The sequence below is a fragment of the Micropterus salmoides genome, unplaced genomic scaffold (genome assembly GCF_014851395.1).
Source record: "Micropterus salmoides isolate LMB-PRFRI ecotype aquatic unplaced genomic scaffold, ASM1485139v1 Ms_hic_scaffold_10, whole genome shotgun sequence".
NCBI classification, from domain to species: Eukaryota; Metazoa; Chordata; class Actinopteri; order Centrarchiformes; family Centrarchidae; genus Micropterus; species Micropterus salmoides.
This window is the reverse complement of record NW_024040041.1, coordinates 6,540,956-6,561,861: the sequence shown is the minus strand read 5'-3', so window position 1 is coordinate 6,561,861 and position 20,906 is coordinate 6,540,956. Positions and strand designations below refer to the sequence as shown.

The following is a 20,906-nucleotide window of genomic DNA, read 5'->3' as shown; positions in this document are numbered from 1 at the left end:
ACACGACATCCTCAAGCAGCATGTGCCAGCTTGTACAGGTAAAACTGGCCATAACACCAGGGAAGATTAGTGAATGAAGGCGAAATGTTTAAATAGACGCACACTTCTTGCAGGGTGTATGTACCTCTGAAGGGATGTCCCAGGCGAGCCTCTGGGGTTGGGGTAGTGAGCGGTCCACCTCACCTTTACAGTGCCCGTCCTCGGTGTAGCCCAGCTGGAAGGCATCTGTGGCCAGGGTGTACTGCAAAAAAAAGTGAAGGATTGGTTCAGAATAATTCCACTCCCAGCCAAGAAAATAGCCCATTTAGGGTTTAGCTTCAGCGCCCGATCAGCACTTCAGCAGGCCCACATGGTGCCAGCAAACCACTTAATTTTCCATCATACTTCAGGCACCCACACAATTGGTGGGCATTTGTTCTTGAAAAAAAAACAGACAGAGTCTTCAGACACTGTATGTTCTTTCCACTATTTGCATGAAACACAGATGTTGTTTTTATTTTTTGTTTGATGTTTTCTTGGAATCTTTACCATATCCATGTACAGCTGTAGCAGCAGCTGTGGTGACAATTACAGTGTCATCATAAATGCATTTTTATTTTAGTGATCCTTCTCTAACCACAGCAGTTCCTTGGAAAGTCAGTCAAAGTGGTGATACCCCACTGTTTCACTTCCTTGACTAATGACAAAACAGACTGCGGGATAAATGCTGGTCAGCAATTTTACATTTGTGAGAGCAACAAAAGCCCATGAACAGACACAACACACCTCCCAAAGGTGAGCCACTGTTGGTGCATCAGCCCAGGAGTGCTCTGCATTCAGTCCATTCTTCCCATTCTTGTAGATCACAATGGAGAATGATTTATCAAACCACCTGGGGGTTGAGAGGAGAAAAGGAGGAAGCAGCAAGAACAAAAAGAAAATTAGCAGAGATTTGAGTAAATGAGTAACGCTCTCCCTCTTGTCTGTTTGTTGTCTTTGTCTTGCTCTCCCCTTTCTCCACTGGCTGCCTATCGATTTTAAGATCTTATCGTTTGTTTTTAAATCTCTTAATGGGCTGGCACCATCATATTTATCCGATATGCTGATTTTGCACACTCCAGTCAGAGCACTCAGGTCCACTGACCAGCTGCTTTTAGACCGTCCACAAAAGGTCCAGACTGAAAACCAGAGGGGACAGAGCTTTTTCAGTAGCAGGTCCTAAGTTCTGGAACTCTCTTCCTCTCAACATTGGAGCAGCTACTATTGAGAGCTTTAAATCACTTTTAAAAACTGGCTTTTAACACATGCTGAGCTGTGACATTTTATTGTTGTTGTTTTTAAGTATAGTTTTTATCGGTTGTCTGTTTTTATAGTTTTTGGCATATTCTGTTTTAGAAGGGTTTCATTCGGCTATTTATTACGCTTTTTATCTTATGCTGTTCTCTGTATCTGTACAGCACTTTGGGGCAGTAGTGACTGTAAATGTGCTATATAAATAAACTTTGAAAATCCTGTCACGTATAATAGGTGTGCTTGAGCTTGGTCTCCATTTGGACAGACTAAACAAAGTCACAAGAGGCAGTTTGTTTGGATAGTTTTTCCCTTATCTGAGTTGAGTGTCTAGACATAGAGCATCATATGCTGTACAGATTGCCTTTTAAGAAATGTGTTATTTAACACTGGCCTAGGGGATAAAGGAGATCAAGAATGTTTCCTATAACCTGAGTAGGCAGATAATGCCTTGCTTGATTGGCTCTGTGAGGCTGTTTAAATGCACAGCAGTGCTTTAAACTAAAAGTGAAACCTTTGTGTGACGATGATAGCATTATCTCATCTCACATCTGTTAAAAATATGTCTTAGGGGCCTTAAATGATGTGACAGGGAAAGCTAAAAACAGGTCTAGTGTGGACGCCTTTGCTGACCCGACGTGTTCACTGACCTTCCAGCTCAAGTTATTTCCCTTATGTAACTGTCCTTTTGAAGGAGTAAACAGAGACAGCAGTTTAGCCATCAGGCTAGTAGTTATCGGTGTTCTGTGTGAATCTTAAAAGACTGAAGACAAGAACTGACTGGCTCCACGAGCAACTCGTGGGTAGGCATAAATTCCAATATGACGTAGGACTGGAATGTAAACATCAGACAGACTGGCTGGTTGCAGAAAGTTGCATGTGGCAGACTGAAAACTTACTCGCTTGTTTTCCCCATCACTTTCTGCCGCTTGCGTTCATTATTAATGGTAATCAAGGTAAAATGTTCAATTAACCAAGGTCATATCGTCAAGCCCTACTTGAAGGACACGCTGTCTTGATTTGAACCAATAGACTCTTCACACATTTATAGGGGGGTGAACAATAACCTTATCTGGACACATCTCTGTATTTCTAGGATAAATATAGGATGTCAGGATAAATGTCGCCAGACAGGAGTTATTCTTTAGATCTGGTGTTGGCATTTGACTTGTTCATGTTGTATGCTGATACGGTGTCTCCTTGGCTGGGCTCTGTAAACATGCTTTGTTAAGTTTACTTAGCTCACAATATTTCTTCAACTAATCTTCCTCCATTCATTGCACAACTCTGCCAAGGCGTTTAAGGGGAATCTTTTGGAGGAAGACTTCATCTGTAATTTATGCATCTCTGGTTGTGATCTCAAGACCCCAAACGGTGTCTCAACGGCCATCGATCACCTCCTCACCTATCGTAGCATTTGCCGTGGAGCAGGGACTTGGCGTAGCGGTCCAAGTTTCCCGCAGGGTCTTCTCCCCTCATGCCTTGCTCTTCATCATCCAAGGTTACAAAGAAGGCTGCCTTCTCGATGGCATCCAGCGATCGCTTGTTGATGCCGGAGCTGAAGTACTGCTTCCTCATCTGAGACCAAGGAATCCTGGGGAGGTGGTTGATACACACAGACATTAAAACCTTCAGACTCATGATCAATATTATGATAATCGTCGGTAATTACAAATTGACAATATGCACACACAGATTAGTTACAAATGCTCTTTACAAAGAAAAGTGTCTCAAGAGCACATAAGAGTAATGAAAGGAGATGGATATTCTTTTATGATCAAGGAGAAACAGCCACATGTGCAGAGATCAAAGCACACTATTTATATTGGGTAACGGCGCCAAGCAAATAAGCCTGTTTGTGTAGTGTCCAGATGATGAATCCCACAGACCATGGCGTTCCCCTGATTTTCCTCTAGAGCCAGCAAAAGAAGGGTACATTTAGTTTTTAGAGACATGTCTCGATGAGTATTGGATGGATTCCCATGAAATGTGGTTAAAACAAAATGATCCCGTTTACAGAGAGCTGTGATTACATGGGTGATGTTGATATTCATCCAGCAGCATCACCAGGTCAATTTCAATTACTCCAACCATCTGGTTTGTGACAAAGTAGTGCTAATTTGCATGCTCAAATTTTCACATTTGAGAACTTATACACAGGAAACATGCTGGGTCCAAGTTAGATCAGAGGCAGCTGCTCACTGGTTTTTAAAGGTTGTTAAACCCGAGGTAACATTTGTGTCACTGTTCACTCCTAAAGACGAGCAGAAATTCAGAAACAGGAGGCAGGCTACCGGATGTGTTCCAAATATAACCAATACATTTATGTAATTATGTTTTTTCAGAAAGCTGAAGCAAACAGTTAAGTGGTTTCTTATCTGTCTTGTCCACCAGCATGCACAGAGCCTCATTTCCTTCTCCTAGTCATTATTCTCCTCGTTACAGAAGCCCATCACTCTTATTTTGCTGATACGAGTTCACCTTTCCTTTCCATCCCCTGACATCCTTAGTGCTTTTTTGGTACTTTTATTGTGACTCAGTGTTGATCCACTGCGCAATGGACACCAAATCTATGAAATTTATTTTCCAAGTGATGTCAAGAGAAGTCCCCTTACAACATCCAGCTCCCACCTTGTCTCGTTTTCATTCTAAATCTTTATTCATTTACATTTGATCATTTAGCTGACGCTTTTATCCAAAGCGACTTACAATTGCTATTTATGTCACAGGCCTCTGGAGCAACTTGGGGTTAAGTGTCTTGCTCAGGGACACAATGGTGGATGGGTCACAGTGGTGGATTGAACCCGGGTCTCTCACACTGTTACTTCCCTTCTTCTGTTACTCCTTTACAAAAGCAAGGAACAAGTGATAATACTCTACTAGTCTTCTAACCCCCCCAACATCTCAGATCTCAACAGAGCCATCACTCGCATGACACTCACCATATTACATGACCCTGGAGACCCCCCTCAACCCATTTTTCACTCCCACCTGGCCATAGACACAAGCCACTATATAAAACTTTTTTTCCCCCCTGTACAAATGTATTTATGTTGTATGTAAATGGGTCTTCATTCTGGAGAAGAGGTACACTCAATCACAATGAATTTAGCATGGGCTTCCTAAAATATCACTACAATCTTCACAAACTCCAGCTCTGACGTCTATTTAGCTGACGAGTCAAAAAGCAAGTGTGAGAGAAGTGCAATAATAGGCTTCTAAATGGTTTCCTGAGACTCCCTTGTTCTCTGCAGTAACCTTTTACATGCAGTAAAACAAACTACTATGCTGTTTGTCTAGGAACTTGTTTTACTTTTGTTTACAAAGTCACTGATCCTGGGATTAGGTCTTCCATTAACAATGAACTAGCAGTGATTCCCAACGTGGGGGGTGGGGGCTTCTAGACCAAGGGGAACTTCTGCAGTTACAAGAGAGCACTCAGAATAAATATTTTGGTGGGGGCTGTGTACTTTGGTGCCACCCAGTGATAAGACACAGTGTTGTAGTGTTGCCTGTGCTTTGTCCCCCCCTTCCCCCCCCATTCACTTCTCCGTTACACTGCAGTTCTTCTCACTCACTTGCCAATAATGTGCCAATGTGTTTTTATGATATTGGTGAAGGGATCCAATCCCTTTGATTTATCCAAAAATATTAAGGCATATTCACATCCAAAATTGAAGAGTTTGACTTAAAAAAAAACAACTGAAAAATCCTTTTGATTGTTAATCAAAATTGAGAAGAAAAATAAAGATACAGTGGGGTGAATTCACAAAGAATGGATTGCAGCCGCTGATACCATGAATTGCGCATCACTTTTAACCGCTATCTGCCCCATCTCAAGGTCCGACTCACAAAACATTATGAATGCAGTTGCGAGAACAAAACCTTCCACTCATGTAAAATGTTTGATTAGAAAGGCAACATTCTGTAATTATAACCATTTTAATTATGGATTAACATCCCCTGCGCTTTCATTAGATTGCATGGCTTAAAGCAAGAAGATTTGCTGTGCCTGAAATGCGTTCTGGGATTACGACAAAGATCAAGGGGGAGGGGCAAGAGCATAACTTTGTATTGAAAAGCGCTGGGGACATAGTGGCTCAGATTAGGGGTGTGACAATACACTTAGCTGACAAAACATGAGGAATTATGATCCTGTGTTCATAAGAACAAGACGAGAAAATAATGGTACACCGTTTTGAAGAAATATTCAATATGGGGCTCTGGGGGCCCTCCCCCTGAATAAATTGTGCATTAAACACTTGCATTCTGGTAAAATTATCTGCCACCACCTATAATCAATGCTTTAAGTGGAAAAAGGGCTGGTGTGATATGACCAAATATGTTATCACAATAAAAACATTTCATATCATTGGATATCAATAATTATCACAAAATCATTGTTTCTTTTAAGTTTAAAGGCTGATTTTTGCTCCTAAGTGAAAGTTTGAGAAACCACACCGTTAATACTAGTTTTACACTTCTGGTTAGAACAAACACATAATGCCAAATAGTGGATAACTTCACAAATCTGAGGGCAGAACATTCAAAACAACTGATCAAATTTTTTTCAAAAACAAGGTAACATTAGGTAAAATCTGTTTTCAGTTCCTTTTCCTCAAACAAAATAAATAGAAAAATAGAAAAATTAAGTGCTGATTTGTCTATGATTCAAATGAATTAAAATGCAAATTCTTTGCATCAAGGCTTTGTTTAATCCATATAACTATTTCCTGGCTTTTCTGAAGGGGAGGCACATAACCTTGTGGCCCTCTGGATGATGACGACGTGATGAAGTCTCAGTAAGTTAGTGAGCAAGCTTCATGTCAAAGCCACGTTACTTCATGTTATGAGTTTTCTATACAGTCTCCCTTGGCTGATATATTTTGGCGTTGAGAGTAGCAAATAATTATGATAATTACACAACGGCCCCATTCACATCGCAGATTTGCCCTAACTTGACAATCATAAATGACGCATCGCTCATGGTGACGTTTACAGCTGGAGAACATGTTGCTGCCAAGTGCACAAGATCAGACATCACCAGACAACCTTCTAAAGAAAAAACAACTGAAGACAGTTCTTCTGTCTACAGTACCCTCCAAAAGTATTGGAATGGTAAGGCAAATTTCTTTGTTTTTGTTGTTCACTGAAGACATTAACGTGTTTTATCAATGAGCATGCAGTGATGCGCCGCTGCCGCTCAAATTCATGTCGGACAAAGTGCGTCATTGAACGTGTATATCCCTTAAAAGTCCAAATATTTGCAAATTGTAACTCATAATTATTCTATAAGACAATAAGAATGTTTTGTCATTTTCTGGTGGGCGATCAAGAGCCGTTTGCTGCGGAAGTGTGCCTCTCCCCTCTTCCCTTTGTCCTGCCGGAAAACCCTCCCCCCGCCATTTTCTGAGCAGTCATTGGTGTACGTTAGAAACTCACGTTGATTTCTTTGTAACGACTGGCTCTGGAAACAAAGGGGTGGTCGGAATCGAAAGAGGAGGAGGCAAAGATGATACTGATATTTATAGATGTCATGACCTAGAAGTGTTTGTTTATAGAATTTACGGGAAAAGGTCAAGTGTCCAGAATACCGTGAGTCTACGTTACTGTTGGCTCGGAGGCATAGCGAGGATACCCAGCCTACCAATCACAGTTCTTACAGTCGGCATTTGAGGAGGTGCACGTCGGGCACACCTTCAATTAGATGCAGAGGTATAAATCGCACTTTAGAGGCACAATGCAACTCCATGACACACTCCAACATACCACGCCAGAGCATACGCCCACCCCTTTGCTCCTACCTGTCTCCAGCAGTGAGAGCTCCTAATTTGTCCTCTCCAGGTAGGGGGGCTGAAGTATCATCCAGGATTCTCTGGATCTGGAACTCAATCTCCCTGGGAGACAGCAGCCGGCCAGCCCAGTACACCCACAGCCGGAAATAGCGCCCCCTGTGGTACACCGCCACAAACTCACTGTCTTGCCAGTGCTGTAGCACATCTGTGGAGGAAGAGAGGATTATTCCATTGCCTCCTCATTTACTTATATCATCTGCCTCATCTGCTCGAACAGTAACACATTTTAAGCTTGCTAACTTTCTCGTTTGGGTCTACTGGTTACATTTATATATTTGTAGTATAATTAGGGGTGTGAGGAGATCTCATGAAATTATGAATTGAGTGAGAAGTTGTGCAGCAACCAAGTATATACCAACAAATATTTTCTCTATTCTGTGTTTAGGCGAGGCAAGGAACGTTTATTTGTATAGCACAACAACAAGGTAATTCAAAGTGCTTTACATAAAACATAAAGGCAATAGGGAAATATGTAAAAGTTTAAAAGCAACAAAATATAAAAGTTACAGTGTTACAATCAGGGTTAAAAGAGTTACAGTGCAGTGTAAGTTATCAATAAGAAAAATCTTAAATATTTAATTAAAATCAATGGTAAAAAGAAAAGTCTTCAGTCTTAATTTGAAAGAACTGACAGTTTCAGCAGACCTGCAGTTATCTGGGAGTTTGTTCCAGATATAGGGAGCATAATAACTGAATGCTGCTTCTCTTTGTTTAGTTTTGACTCTGGGGACAGAAAGCAGACCTATTCCAGACGACCTGAGAGGTCTGGATGATTCATAACGAAGCAGAAGGTCAGAAATGTATTTTGGTACTAAACCAAATACAGCAGGATTTTGAAATCAATTCTTTGACATACAGGAAGCCAATGTAAAGACCTCAGAGCTGGAGTGATGTGATCCACTTTTTTGGTCTTTGTGACGACTCGAGCAGCAGCGTTCTGAATCAGCTGCAGCTGTCTGATGGATTTCTTAGGGAGCCCTGTAAGGACGCTGTTACAGTAGTCGAGTCGACTGAAGATAAATGCATGGATAAGCTTTTCCAGGTCCTGCTGAGACATAAGTCCTTTAATCCTTGATATATTCTTCAGGTAAGAATAGGCTGACTTTGTGTTTGTCTTAATATGGCTCCTCAAAGGTCCGAGTCCATGACCACACCAAGATTTCTGGCTTGATTTGTGGTTCTTAGCGTTACAGATTGAAGTCGAGCGCTGACTTGCAATTGTTCCTCCCTGGCTCCAAAAACAATAACTTCAGTTTTATCCTTGTTTAACTGAAGAAGATTCTGGCACATCCAATAGTTGACCAGCTCAATACAGTTACTCAGCACCCGTATGGGATCATAGTCCCCTGGTGAAATGGTTATGTAAATCTGTGTATCATCTGCATAATTATGGTAACATATTTAGTTGTTACTCATAATCTGAGCCAGTGGAAGCATGTAAATGTTAAACAAAAGGAGGTCCCAGAATGGAGCCTTGGGGAACTCCACATGTCATTTTTGTCAGCTCAGATGTATGATTACCTATAGACACAAAGTAGTCCCTGTCCTTTAAGTAGGATTCAAACCAGTTTAGTACTGTGGCAGAAAGTCCAACCCAGTTTTCAAGTCTGTCTAGTAATATGTTGTGGTCGACCGTGTCGAATGCAGCACTGAGATCCAATAATACTAACACTGAAATTCTGCCACTGTCATTGAAGACCTTAACAAGAGCTGTTAATGTGACATTGTTAGCTGTGGCATCAAAACAGTTATTTAGTGCCAAGAAAGCACTAAGCTGTTGAAAAACAGCCTTTTCAATGATTTTACTTAAAAATGGGAGATTTCATATCGGCCTATAATTGCTCATTAGTGAACCGTCTAGATTTCTCTTTTTTAAGAGTGGCTTAATGACTGCAGTTTTCAGGGCCTGTGGGAAAAAACCTGAGAGGAGAGACATGTTGACAATTTGAAGTAGATCTGCCATGCATTTAGAAACATTTTTGAAAATACCTGTTTGCAGAATATCAAGGCAGCATGAGGAGGATTTCAGATGTTGTATTATGTCCTCCAGGTTTTTATGGTTAATAGAATCAAATTGTCTCATGCTATATGAATTGTTTTTAAGTGAACACAGGGACAAGACATATCCTGTTACTGACATGGAGGATCTGATTGCTTGTCTAATTGTTTGATTTTTTTCTGTGAAGGAGGAGGCAAAATCATTGCAGGCCCTGGTGGATAGAAGGTCAGAGGCTACAGACAGAGGAGGGTTGGTTAAGCCTGTTGACAGTAGCAAACAGGGCACGTGCATTATTAGTGTTTTTGGTGATGATGTCAGAGAAGAAGGACCGCCTTGCATTTCTCAGCTCTAAATTATAAATGCGAAGTCTCTCTTTATAGATGTCATAATGAACCTGGAGATTTGTTTTCCGCCACCTGCGTTCAGCTTTTCGACACTCTCTTTTTTGAGTTCTAACCAGCGTGGCATTTCTCCATGGAGATCTTCTCTTACCAGAGACCACCTTCATCCTTGGCTGGTGCAATGGCATCAATAACATTTGTAATTTTAGAACTGAAATTATCTACAAGCTCATTGACTGAGACCTGTGAGAGGGCAGGTGTTGAGGAGAAAGCCTCAATAAATATTACTCTAGTGTTTTCAGTGACTAACGTTTAACAAAGCTAATTTTAGTGTGTTTAAAACATTATCTGGCCCACTTTTTTCGACAGGCTGCGGCTGACAAGGAATTAATACTAAATTTGCAGGATCTGTTGAGTGCTTCCTGTTTTTTAACACATTCACCATGCTTTTTCTGTTACCTATCAAGACAGGGATGGAGAAGACTACCAGCACACTGGGCCCCGGCTTGTCCTGGGAAGAGTCATGAGTGCCATTTTCCTTGTAGCCTGGACCCAGCACATATCAGACAGAGCTTACTGGGCTTTTTCGTCATTGCGGAGCGGGAAGGCGGGTTGTGCGCTGTATTTGTGACATGTGTCAAACCTGGAGGACTTGGAACCAGTTGTGGAGGTGGACGGTGAGGGGGGTTTAGAGTAGAGAAAATGGGAGTGGAGCGAGGGAAGGTCTTCCATGTGATCAGTCCAACAGGGGGGAGAGGGGAGAAAGTGTGTCTGAAGGTGGGGATTGGGGGCGTAAAGATGGTGAATCCTCACTGTTGGTTTTCAGTGAGGGAGGTTGAGGTGGCTCTCCTTCAAGGTTTCTGGTTTGTTGTGTTATGTCTTCTTATTTAGATTCCTCTTGTCCTTGGCAGAGGGAACAGATGAGTGACGCAGAAAGTAAAACAGGTTGGAGCTGAACAATTTTACTCCTGACTTGTTAAGGCAAAGTCCATCTGCCTTAAAAATATGTCTGCGGTGAGGCCCAGTCATTAGCTTTCCCTGCAGCCATAACTTTCTGATTTACTCTCAGTCCTTACCCTTCTGTGTGAGGACGGGAGGTTATCCAGGTCATCAGACGGCGATCCAGGGTCCTGCAATTATGGTGAAAATCTGTTCTGCTCTTGCACACTCGGTTGTTGGGGAGGTTTGTTGCTAACTCTCCCTTTCGCAGCTGTCCACGGCTGTGTCCTACCAAGAACAGGGGTTGAAGAGGCCTGGATGATAATGCAGGCCAGCCAGTCGCATCACAAATCTCAGGGCATTGTGTTCTGCCCGTTACTCATCCTCCCATTTCCCCAGGAAATTATTTACTATAAGGCTTTGCACCAAGAGCGTTCCAGGGAGGACTCCCACTTTCAGATTTATTACCCAGTACACAGGCCTCCTGCTTCTTAGAGCGGGTTGGCCGTTAATCGGAAGGTCGGCGGCTATTCCGCCAGTGTATGAGTGAGTGTGAATGTTAGTTTCTGTTTGAGCACTTAGGCTCAGTGTATGAATGTGTGTGACTGGTGAATGCAGATGTAGTGTAAAAGCGCTTTGAGTGGTCGAAAAGACTAGAAAGGCGCTATACAAGTACGGAGCATTTACATTCACTTCTAACCTGTGGATCTGTGTTTCCAGCACAGTAATTTTCGGTAGACGTTTGTAGAAGTCATCTGTGGAGAAGGAGGGCATCTTGTTGCCAATTAGCATTAGCTATAGCTCCAGTCACTGCAGTACAGGCTAGTGCTCATAAAAAGATCATAAAAAGGTATGGCAAGAGCCTACTTTATCTGACAGTCCCAGTGATATAAAAGTATCCAAGAGCTGCTGATTTCTAGCAGGAAAAAAAAAAAAAAAAAAAAAAAAAAAAAAAGAGTTTAAGCAAGGAGAGGCAAGAGCAAGCTACAAAGCGTCTGCCCTGTAAGAAAGCACTGTAAAAATGTGACGGGACAGACATTTCAGACCCTTGCGCAACATCCACACACATTTGGATTTAAATCCTTCCTCTTAAGCCTACTGCGTTGTTTTTAATATTTAGATGAGATCTCCTTTAATACTAGAAACACTAGCTCAGTGTACAAACATCAGCTTACAAAACTCCATTTAAAAAACATTAAACTATGGGATACATCTGCAGTGGAGTGTGTGCGTGTTTTACCGGTCTCAGCTCCTGGTGTGCGAGTTGTGTTGAACATCCTCTCACACTGAGCGGCACACAGAGGGATGACAGTACCTGGAACACGACTCTGACACAGAGACACACAAACCCACTATGAATATTTATAGTTTAATGTAACGTCCTCTCATATTAACGCTGGCAGTATTTTACAGTTATACTTGCATATACAAGCATGTCAGCAGGCTACACGTTCAGAATATACCTTTAGTTTTTTGTAGGTAGGATTATTATTTTATTTTATTTTTTTTACATTTTATACATGTATAGTTTGTAATATTTACCTGATCTTGTTTAACTAGTGTTTTTTCTATTTCTTATCATTTTAAATGAAAGAATTTATATTAGCTTGGTTTTCACGGTTTTAGTGGATAATTTAGGAATACAAATTTCATGACATTTATGCCAATAAAGCATGCTGAAATGAAACTAAATGAAGAAATGAAGTTACAGCTCATCAAAACGTATAGCTAAACACGACCAACAGTCTACAGCCATGCTAACTGCTCTGTAAGGCCATCTATAGGAACAGCTGTGCTTTGCGGTCATGTCAGTATGCTAACATGTTGATGGTAAGCAGGTATGCTAATTAGACCAAAGTTGGTCTGTTTAGATGTTCACAGATGGAGGCAGCTCTAATTCTATAATGTCCTCTGTTGTCTCAAAGTCTGGTTTGAAAAATTAGCAGCAGAAAGGTGTTTGTTGTAGGTTGGGCCGATAGACGTTGACATCATCCATCCCGTTGTTTCATGGAGGACATTGCCCAACCCTAGTTTGTTGTCACATATTAAAAAAAATAAAATACAGGCCTGGCCTTCTGGTTGAGGAATGTAATAAATTAATGTTTAATCCAACCAAAACACGAGGTCTCATTAAATGAATACTCAGCTATGTAACAAACTTTGCCCTGTGGGAGATGTGTAGTTCAGATCCTTATGCAACATCTGCACTCATGGGGCTTATTGTCAGAGACGTTTTATAGAGGAGACACAACCCTCAATCACATCCTCAATAAAACTACTGGGAAAACCTGTAACAGTAAAGATGGCAGTTATCCTGCCCCTCCCACTAGAAAGCCAATAGTCTCCTTTTAACAGCCAAAGTGTGGTTCCACTGACGCTTTTTAAACCTTTTTTTGGGGCAAAGTTGTTCAACTTTTTCAGCGATATTTTTTAGATTTTACTTCTGATTCTATTCACATAGTTTTATGCTCCGATGACCAGTAAAAGTGCAGTTCTGGCTCTCTCCCCATTCATTCAGAGCCTGATCTTGATAGTTTCGCAGAGGAGGCGTTACCAAGATGGCTGCTGAGTGGCATGACTTGCCTATAGGGACTTATTTTTCACTTGGACTCCTGCTCACATGCTCTGACCCCATTTTAGCAACATGGTCTCATTCCAGACTCCAAAAACCATGCATGCAGCAACACAAATCAAACAAATGAGCCAGTGAGTCTTACCGGTTTGAGTTCCTCCCGGTTGACCTTGCGGCGGTAGAGAAGCAGGGCAGTGATGGTGTTGCCTGCCCTGGCTGCCTGCACCGGGGTTGGGGTCACATACAGAAAGTCCTGGAGAACATGCACACAGGACATTAAAATTAAAACAAAAACAGACTCTAAAGAGTAAAATGCAATACATTTCTCTTATCTATCTCGTTAAAACAGGTTGAGGAAGGACAGGTAGTCTCAGTAAAGTAGTGAGTACAGAGAAGGAAAGACAAGAGGTAAAGGTAGGTAACATAATTTTATTTAATCTTTTGTAATAGTAATGCTGTCAAAATGCAGCTGGTTACCATGCCATAGTAGTTACTGTTGACCATTAAGGGACCTCGGCTTCTCAGGTAGATGTATTCCTCCCACCAGTCGCTCACCTGGAATCAAAACAGGACATTAAAAGTTGCATTTCTGTTCGTTTGGAACAAACAGGACAAAGAAAAAAAAAAACAATACATTTCCTGCACACTTAAGGAGTGAGTGTTTCAAATAGAAAACATTGAAAAAAAACCACAAGGAAAAAAAGTTATGTTTATAAGTTAGAAACAGTCACTATAAACCAGGTTATTTCAAGGAAATGCAATTTGCGTTGCTTGTTGAGCATCTGTTATTTAGCCATTTCAAAAATAAACTACAATTATTTTCAAATCTACAGGAAGGTATTGATAAGATCACTTAAATATCACGCTTGCTGCCTAGCCTACTATTGTCACCTGTATCTTTTATTATGGACATGCAGCAAACTAAACCACTTGCTTTACACTCACACGGGCAGCAAATACAATCTGATTATTCCTAAAGCAACGATGAACATAGTCTGTACAACGCAAAGAAAAATTTGGGAGAAGCCTGTTGTTGAAGCAGGGTAAACCTACAGTACATATAGAGGAAGCTGTAAGTTATGCATAAAGCCCAACAGGACTGTTTTGTTTATTTTCCTCTCTCTGTGCATGTCAAAAATGATGGTTTGCTGAATAAAACACCACCTGGTAGCTGCTGAGTGAAAGCCAAGATTAGATTCATCGGCGATATTCTGTTTCATTAATTCACCGTCGGACACCGCTACAAAACAAAATGGCAACCAATGTGAATTAGGGAAAAGAAACTGGCCAATTTCCATCAAAAGCAATGCTCTTTTCAACAACAGAATACTGTCAGAATCAATCCAGATATCATCTGACTTAGATGTTACAGTGTAGTCTACTGTAGACTAAGGTCCTGTCCACAGTCCCTGCCTTTATCTGCTGTGTTCGATGTCAAATGGGGTTATATTACCACCTGGTGGCCTGGCACGCTCTTGACAGTGCTTGATAGCGTATGTAGTTTTCTTTTTAAATGAAGGACAAAATACCCATGTACACGTGAACTAGGCCTAAATACATTTTCAATCAACGTAAATGTTGTGTAATGTTAACGTTAGTGAAAGGCAGACGCAGGCTGCTTTCCAACGCGAACACCCGTTCCATGGTGTGCGCTCACTGGATTTCAGTTGTATTAGTAGAACAATAAAGCCTAGACTGAAAAAGGTATTTACTGAATTTTCTAAATGTTTACATCTGTCCAGCTCATCCATATCTGTGACAAGTGCTCGAGACCAGTTACAAAAAAGGAATGTGAAAAGTCACCAACGACATATTTTATTTTATCTAGCAACTCATAGTAAGCAACTTCGGCTATGAGCAAACTCCGAAATTGCCGGAGGCAGGCAGGCAATGCCCCCCTGTATAATGGCTCCTATGTGTATGGAACACACCAACAATGCTGCATGACCAACAGGTGTTATAACACAAAAAAGGAGGGTCTGGCTAAAATCCTCATGTTGGATCATCCAGCACTGACTTGTACCTTCAGTTTTGACAATCCCAAACCATGTCACCATTGGGACTGATGGATGCTCATTCTTCAAACCTATAAACCTTACAAACCTTTTACGACTTACATAGTTGGTGGCCCACAGAGCTTTGAGTTTCAGGTAGCGTTGGAGGCGGTTTCCCAGGTTAGACTCAAAGTGATTGGCCAGTTCAGTCATTCGTTTAAACTCTGGATCAGTCAACAGAGGGCGCACTGACGTCAGGTACTGTGAGTGTGAGAGAGCGACAGAGAGAGAGACTCAAAATCTGGTTCTGTAGTTATGAAATCATCATCAATTTCTGCTCTGCCGTTTAGATCATTATACACACACACACACACACACACACACACACACAAAGCCAAACAAATGTGTGAAATGTCCATGAATATATGAGGCATGAGTCACGCCAGGTTACAAAGAGAGAAAAAGTAAGATAACATGGATCTCCTTCAGCAAATAATTGAATTGTCTTTAGATCAAGTATAAGGATTAGGCTGAGAACTGGAGGGTTCAAGTCCAGCTCAGAGTGTGGACTGGTAGCTGGAGAGGTGCCAGTTCACCTCATGGCCTTGAGCAAGCCCCTGAACTGAACGCCGCACAGTAGCAGCGCCCCTCGCTCTGACATCTCTGCATGTCTTTGTGCGTGTATAATATACTTACTACTAACATTAACAAGAGCGAAAAAACATTGAATTGAATAAAGTATGTCTTCTTTATTTGAAGACTTTATTGAACCATGTAAACAACCATATCTCTGTATACACTGAGAACAAAGCAGCTTTTTTCCCCAAAACAGCTACAACCAGTCTACACAGTCTGGGAATCAAAGAATTAACAACCTAGAGGACATGAAAGGTGAAGCAGGGAAGAAGAAACACATAAGAAAGATGCTCTGCGACTGGGAGACAGGGGGCTCAGAGTATCAGGAGGATGTTGGAATTTGTTTACACCACTAGCACAGGAGCTTTGGACCACCGGGAGGAAGACAATTTCCGGACTGGGGCCTGTTCTATGTAGCCCCCTAAAAGACTCCCTGACAAAGCTTAATTTTATATTTATGTCCATTTATTCACCTGACCGCACAAAATGCCAGTGGCAATAACTGAAGATAAAAATATGGATCAACAGATCAGACACAGTTTACTCATGAATCTGTGATTGTAAAGTCACACTCTGACCCAGTAAGCTATTACAGAAAATGTGTCATACTGTACAACTGTAAAGTTTTAGACAAATATTTGACATTTAAAAAATCTTGTATTTATGAAATGTTGTTAAAACACATTAAGACTATTGCAGCTAATATTCAAACTCACTTTTAAAACTACAACTCAGACATATTAACATCTCCAACACAATAACTATGACAGGAATGTTCCAATCAGTGCGACAAATCACAATGGCTGTGTTCGAAACGGGCTACACTGCTCTCCCAGAAGGTGTCTAACAGGACAACGAAGCATTGAGTGCTGTTCAAAACGGGTCAAATGATTTCTTCCTATTGCGCAAGATGCCTTCAAACTGCCCCAGTAACAGCAAGTTTTGAAGGCAGCATCGATGGTGACCCGATGCTGCCTTTTACCCATAAACCAGCACGGCTGCGGCCGCCATATCTTTTGAAAACTTGTTAAGACTGGACAAACAAGCCGAATTCGTACATAAATATACGTTTTTAAAAGTTTAGTAGTTTTCTCACTTTAATTTTTGGAAAGCTAGCGAAAACTAAACACTGAATTATCACATTAGCCCGTTACTGTAACCAACCAAGTTTGTTCAGTATGATTTCTGAGGCATCTGTTAGCCATTTGGCATTTCAATAGCTAGTTAAGCTGATGCTTAGGGTAGCATCTCTTCCAACAGCCACAAGAGACGCCAGACGGCGTGCTGACGTCACACGTTGCCGTAAGTGCTGCCCTAGAAGGCTGTTTGAAACCAATGTTAACAGAAAAACCTTCACTTGAAAGTGATGCCTTCTGAGCCAGCTGTCCATTATGGTATCGAGGCAGCGAGGCAACTGCCTTCTGTTTTGAACACAGCCAATGACAGATGATTGTTCATTTTATCGCTTACAGCTTCATACAGATTACTTGGACTTAAACAGTGATTACTGCAGTAATGCAAGCCACGGTAAATGTTTCAGAGCAACTGTTGCCAGCCTGACAGCCTCCACAGAGTCACAGTGTTAAAGGATAGTATAGTCTATTGATTTCATTCTGATGTTCAGAGATAGTTGTGTCGGTCCTTACATTGATGACAGGTGGATCATAAAAGCAGTCATGTTCATGATCAAACTAATATCTAACCGGGATTTCAATGTTTCTAAAAGATGTAACCTTCAACATATTAATGTGTTCTGATGTGCTTTGATGTCAACAATATTGTTCACCTGACATTTGTGCCAATAAAACATACTGTATGGAACTGAACGTGTGTATGGGTTAGGGTTGTGCAAAGTCTACAAAATTTCCATCGGACGATGTCTACAATGAAACACCGGGATGGACGATGGCATCGTCCATCAGCCCAACCCTAGTAGAGGTGCGCTCATGTGTCCACTCACCCTGCTCATTGTGTCTTTGATGGCAGGAACAGGCAGGTGGGGCAGAGAGGTTTGATAGCTGTATAGCAGAGGCTTCCTGCTTGAAAACAACCTCAGCAGAGTCTGAAATAAAACCGAGAGAAACAGAGGTTTGAGACCATTTTAGAACCTTTATTAAGCTGATTATACACGGGTCAACTTTGAGTAATGTTGCTGGGCAATCTTGCTAGTGGCAAGTCCGACTATGTTTTGAACGGCTGGCGGCGGTGCGGGGCAGGTGGTGGACGGGGATTACGGTAGTAATCTTTACTCATTACCCAATTCATTCTTAAATTATGGCTAAAACCTATTTTGAGGTTAAATAAAATTTTGTGTCCATGACTCAAAAGAACTTCTGCACAGCGGCCACCGGAGGGAGATGTGATACCAAGTAAAAGCATGGCTTACCACCCAGACTTTGGTGGTGTTGGAAACTCTGCCATGCAGCTCGAACATCCACTGGTGGTAGGAGAGCAGCAGTTTGAGGCAGAACCTGAGTGCAAGGATGAGGGAGAGCCATAGCAGAGTACTGAAGACCAGCGCAGAGAGCATGGTCTGACCCTGGGTACTGAGCGAGACATGGAGACTGGACAGAGGGAAGGGGAAAGGACAATTACTCGAGACGTAAATACAACAGCATGTGCCTATTAGTGTTAAAAAGCTAAATCCAACACATTTGACAACACGTGACAATGTCTGGTTTTCAAAATAAGGAGTCTATACAGGATGGAAATAAGATTAATTAGATTATATTCACAGAAAGTATAAAACATATGACATTTGTCCATTAAAGGTAAATGGACACATTTTACTTTACCGGACCCTCTCAGGCCTCGGACCCACCCACCATAGTCTCTCCAAATCCTGTGGGAAATACTGGGGGGGACCGCCGGGAGGAAGACAATTTCCAGGCTGGGGCCTGTTCTATGTAGCCCCCCAAAAGGCTCCCTGACAAAGCTGAGTGCAAGTTCACCAGGAAGACAATCATAATGTGTTACTCATTGACAATTCTCTCCCCCCCCCCCCCCATACACACATTATAGATGCAGGGACAGTCATCTGTAAATGGTTATGAATGCAACTTGTGTTAAACTATAAAAAGTACAACTGCAACATCTGCTGGATCACAGAGGAAGTGAATTTGAGAGATTATTTTCAGAATCGCTGTGCACGTCTGTCTGTAGCCACAGTAGAAACACTTGTGCTTCACATTACCAGGAGTGTCAAGTTATCCGTTTAAATATGTGCAGTTTCCCCACTTGAAAGAGAATGTCCACTCGAAGATTTTTTTAACTGGATTCCACTCAATGACTAGACAGCTGTTTCTTTTTTTTTTTTTCCCCTCTTTTTATTCTTGCAGATTTAGTTCATTTATCTTGAGCTTCCATCAGTGCAATTCATCGTCAGCTATATGCCATTAGGTGAAAAACCTTTAAATAAACCCAAAAAGAAATGCATACTTATTTCACCTTAAAGTACGTTAAGCAACCTCAGATCAACTACACATACATCAATACATTCAGCTCATTAAGCAACAGCATATAGCACCTTTCACAACATAGAATCTCAATCATATTCAGTAAAATTAGATCATGTAATCCTTTTTGCAAGCCATTTATCCCTCAAGTCCATAATAAGCCGCAGAAAGGAGCCCACAAACAACTATCAACTGATTCATCCGTTATCACTGTACCATGCTCGTTAACCTCAATAAAGATAATTATAATGACAGAATTGTTCTTTGTGGCGATTTTAATATTCATGTTGATGACCCCACCAATGTTAATGCAACTGACTTTTTAAATATGGCCACTTCTTTTAACTTCAAACAACATGTCAAAGGGCAAACACATAACCGTGGTCATACACTGGACTTTGTTTTTACCCTGGGTGTCAGCATTTCCTCTGTGGAATTAGTGAAAATTTTTTATCAACTTAGAAATATAGCAAATATTCGATCCATGTTAACTTTTAAGGACACCAAGACCATTTTACACACCTTCATCTCATCACGCCTGGATTATTGCTACAGCCTTTTCACCTGCTTAACCCAAAAATCTATTGATCGACTCCAGACTGTCCAGAACTCAGCTGCCAGGCTTTTAACTAGAACAAAGAAATATGACCACATTACCCCTATTTTAGCTTCATTACACTGGCTCCCAGTATGTTTTAGAATTGACTTTAAAATTCTATTGATCACTTTTAAAGCTCTTCATGGCCTCTCGCCTTGTTATATTTCTGACCTTTTAGTCCCATACGCACCAGCACGTACCTTGAGATCCTCGGGCAGAGGTCTGCTGTCTGTTCCAGAGTCTCGACTGAAAACTAAAGGGGACAGAGCGTTTGCTGTCAGGGCCCCGAGGCTCTGGAACAGCCTGCCCGAGGAAATCAGGTCGGCTGAGTCAGTGAACTCTTTTAAGTCCCTTCTTAAAACATACTTTTATAGGAGAGCTTTTCCCAATCTTATTTGACTTTATTTTACTAATTTTATATTATCTTAAACGTGTATTTTAGTCTTTTCAATGTTTTCATGCTTTTATCTTGTATTGTTTTTGTATTATTGTCTTTACACTTGTTAAAGCACTTTGTAACTTGTTTTTGAAAAGTGCTCTACAAATAAATATGATTATTATTACTACTACTACTACTATTTTTACTATTATTTTTATTATTAACAATCCCCACTCAGTTTCTTTTTATCACCGCATCCGTGCTTCTACTTGAAGATCAGAATCACAAATACAACCAACTAACATTTAACACCAAAGTGACAGACCAAGCCAACTATTCAGCACAACTCCCAAGCTGGTTCGACAGCAGCAGTAATCTCCAGTAGAACGTTTGTCACATTACTCTGCAGTTCAGCAATGCTGAGACATCCAAATAGCATAAACAGAAGCCCGCATGTTGATTATAATGATTATAATTATATTACTTATACTGATATGGAAAAGCACATGTCTAATGCCTGAAAACTGGAGGTGTCACATGTGAGTCACAGGACACACAGTGTTTACCCATCAGAGGGAACGGAGAATGTGAAGAGCTTAAACAGGCAAAAATTTGTGCTTTGCGTCTATGACAACACCACGTACCCGTAACACATCCGCTCTGCGACACTAGTAGTTGTCTCTACATGATCTTTGTTTGGAGTTGCACATGCACAGTTCATAGTTAAGGACTACTACTAGCCAATCAGAAGCAGAGAAGGGCGGGTCAGCAAGAAGCTGGTAAACACGGCTTCGTTTCAGCTGCAACATGGACTGGAGCAAGAGTTATTAATCTGTAACAAAGGTATCTTTCATCCATAAAGTTTTAAC

General features: G+C 41.3%; 1 protein-coding gene across 2 annotated transcripts in view; it reads right to left on the bottom strand.

The window, feature by feature from the left end:
• cpt1a2b (carnitine palmitoyltransferase 1A2b) overlaps positions 1 to 20,906 on the bottom strand; it is a 54,169-nt gene that overhangs the window by 20,770 nt on the left and 12,493 nt on the right. For both annotated transcript variants that reach the window (XR_005440520.1, XM_038692621.1), the window contains exons 4-13: positions 17,992 to 18,169; positions 17,566 to 17,667; positions 15,093 to 15,230; positions 13,453 to 13,530; positions 13,121 to 13,228; positions 11,644 to 11,731; positions 7,074 to 7,269; positions 2,675 to 2,863; positions 766 to 871; positions 125 to 241 (exon numbers count right to left, since the gene is read on the bottom strand). Coding sequence is in view for 1 of the 2 variants with exons in the window: in XM_038692621.1 (XP_038548549.1) it covers positions 125 to 241; positions 766 to 871; positions 2,675 to 2,863; positions 7,074 to 7,269; positions 11,644 to 11,731; positions 13,121 to 13,228; positions 13,453 to 13,530; positions 15,093 to 15,230; positions 17,566 to 17,667; positions 17,992 to 18,169 (1,300 nt within the window). In the remaining variant the exon portion in view is untranslated. The remainder of the gene's footprint in view (positions 1 to 124; positions 242 to 765; positions 872 to 2,674; positions 2,864 to 7,073; positions 7,270 to 11,643; positions 11,732 to 13,120; positions 13,229 to 13,452; positions 13,531 to 15,092; positions 15,231 to 17,565; positions 17,668 to 17,991; positions 18,170 to 20,906) is intronic.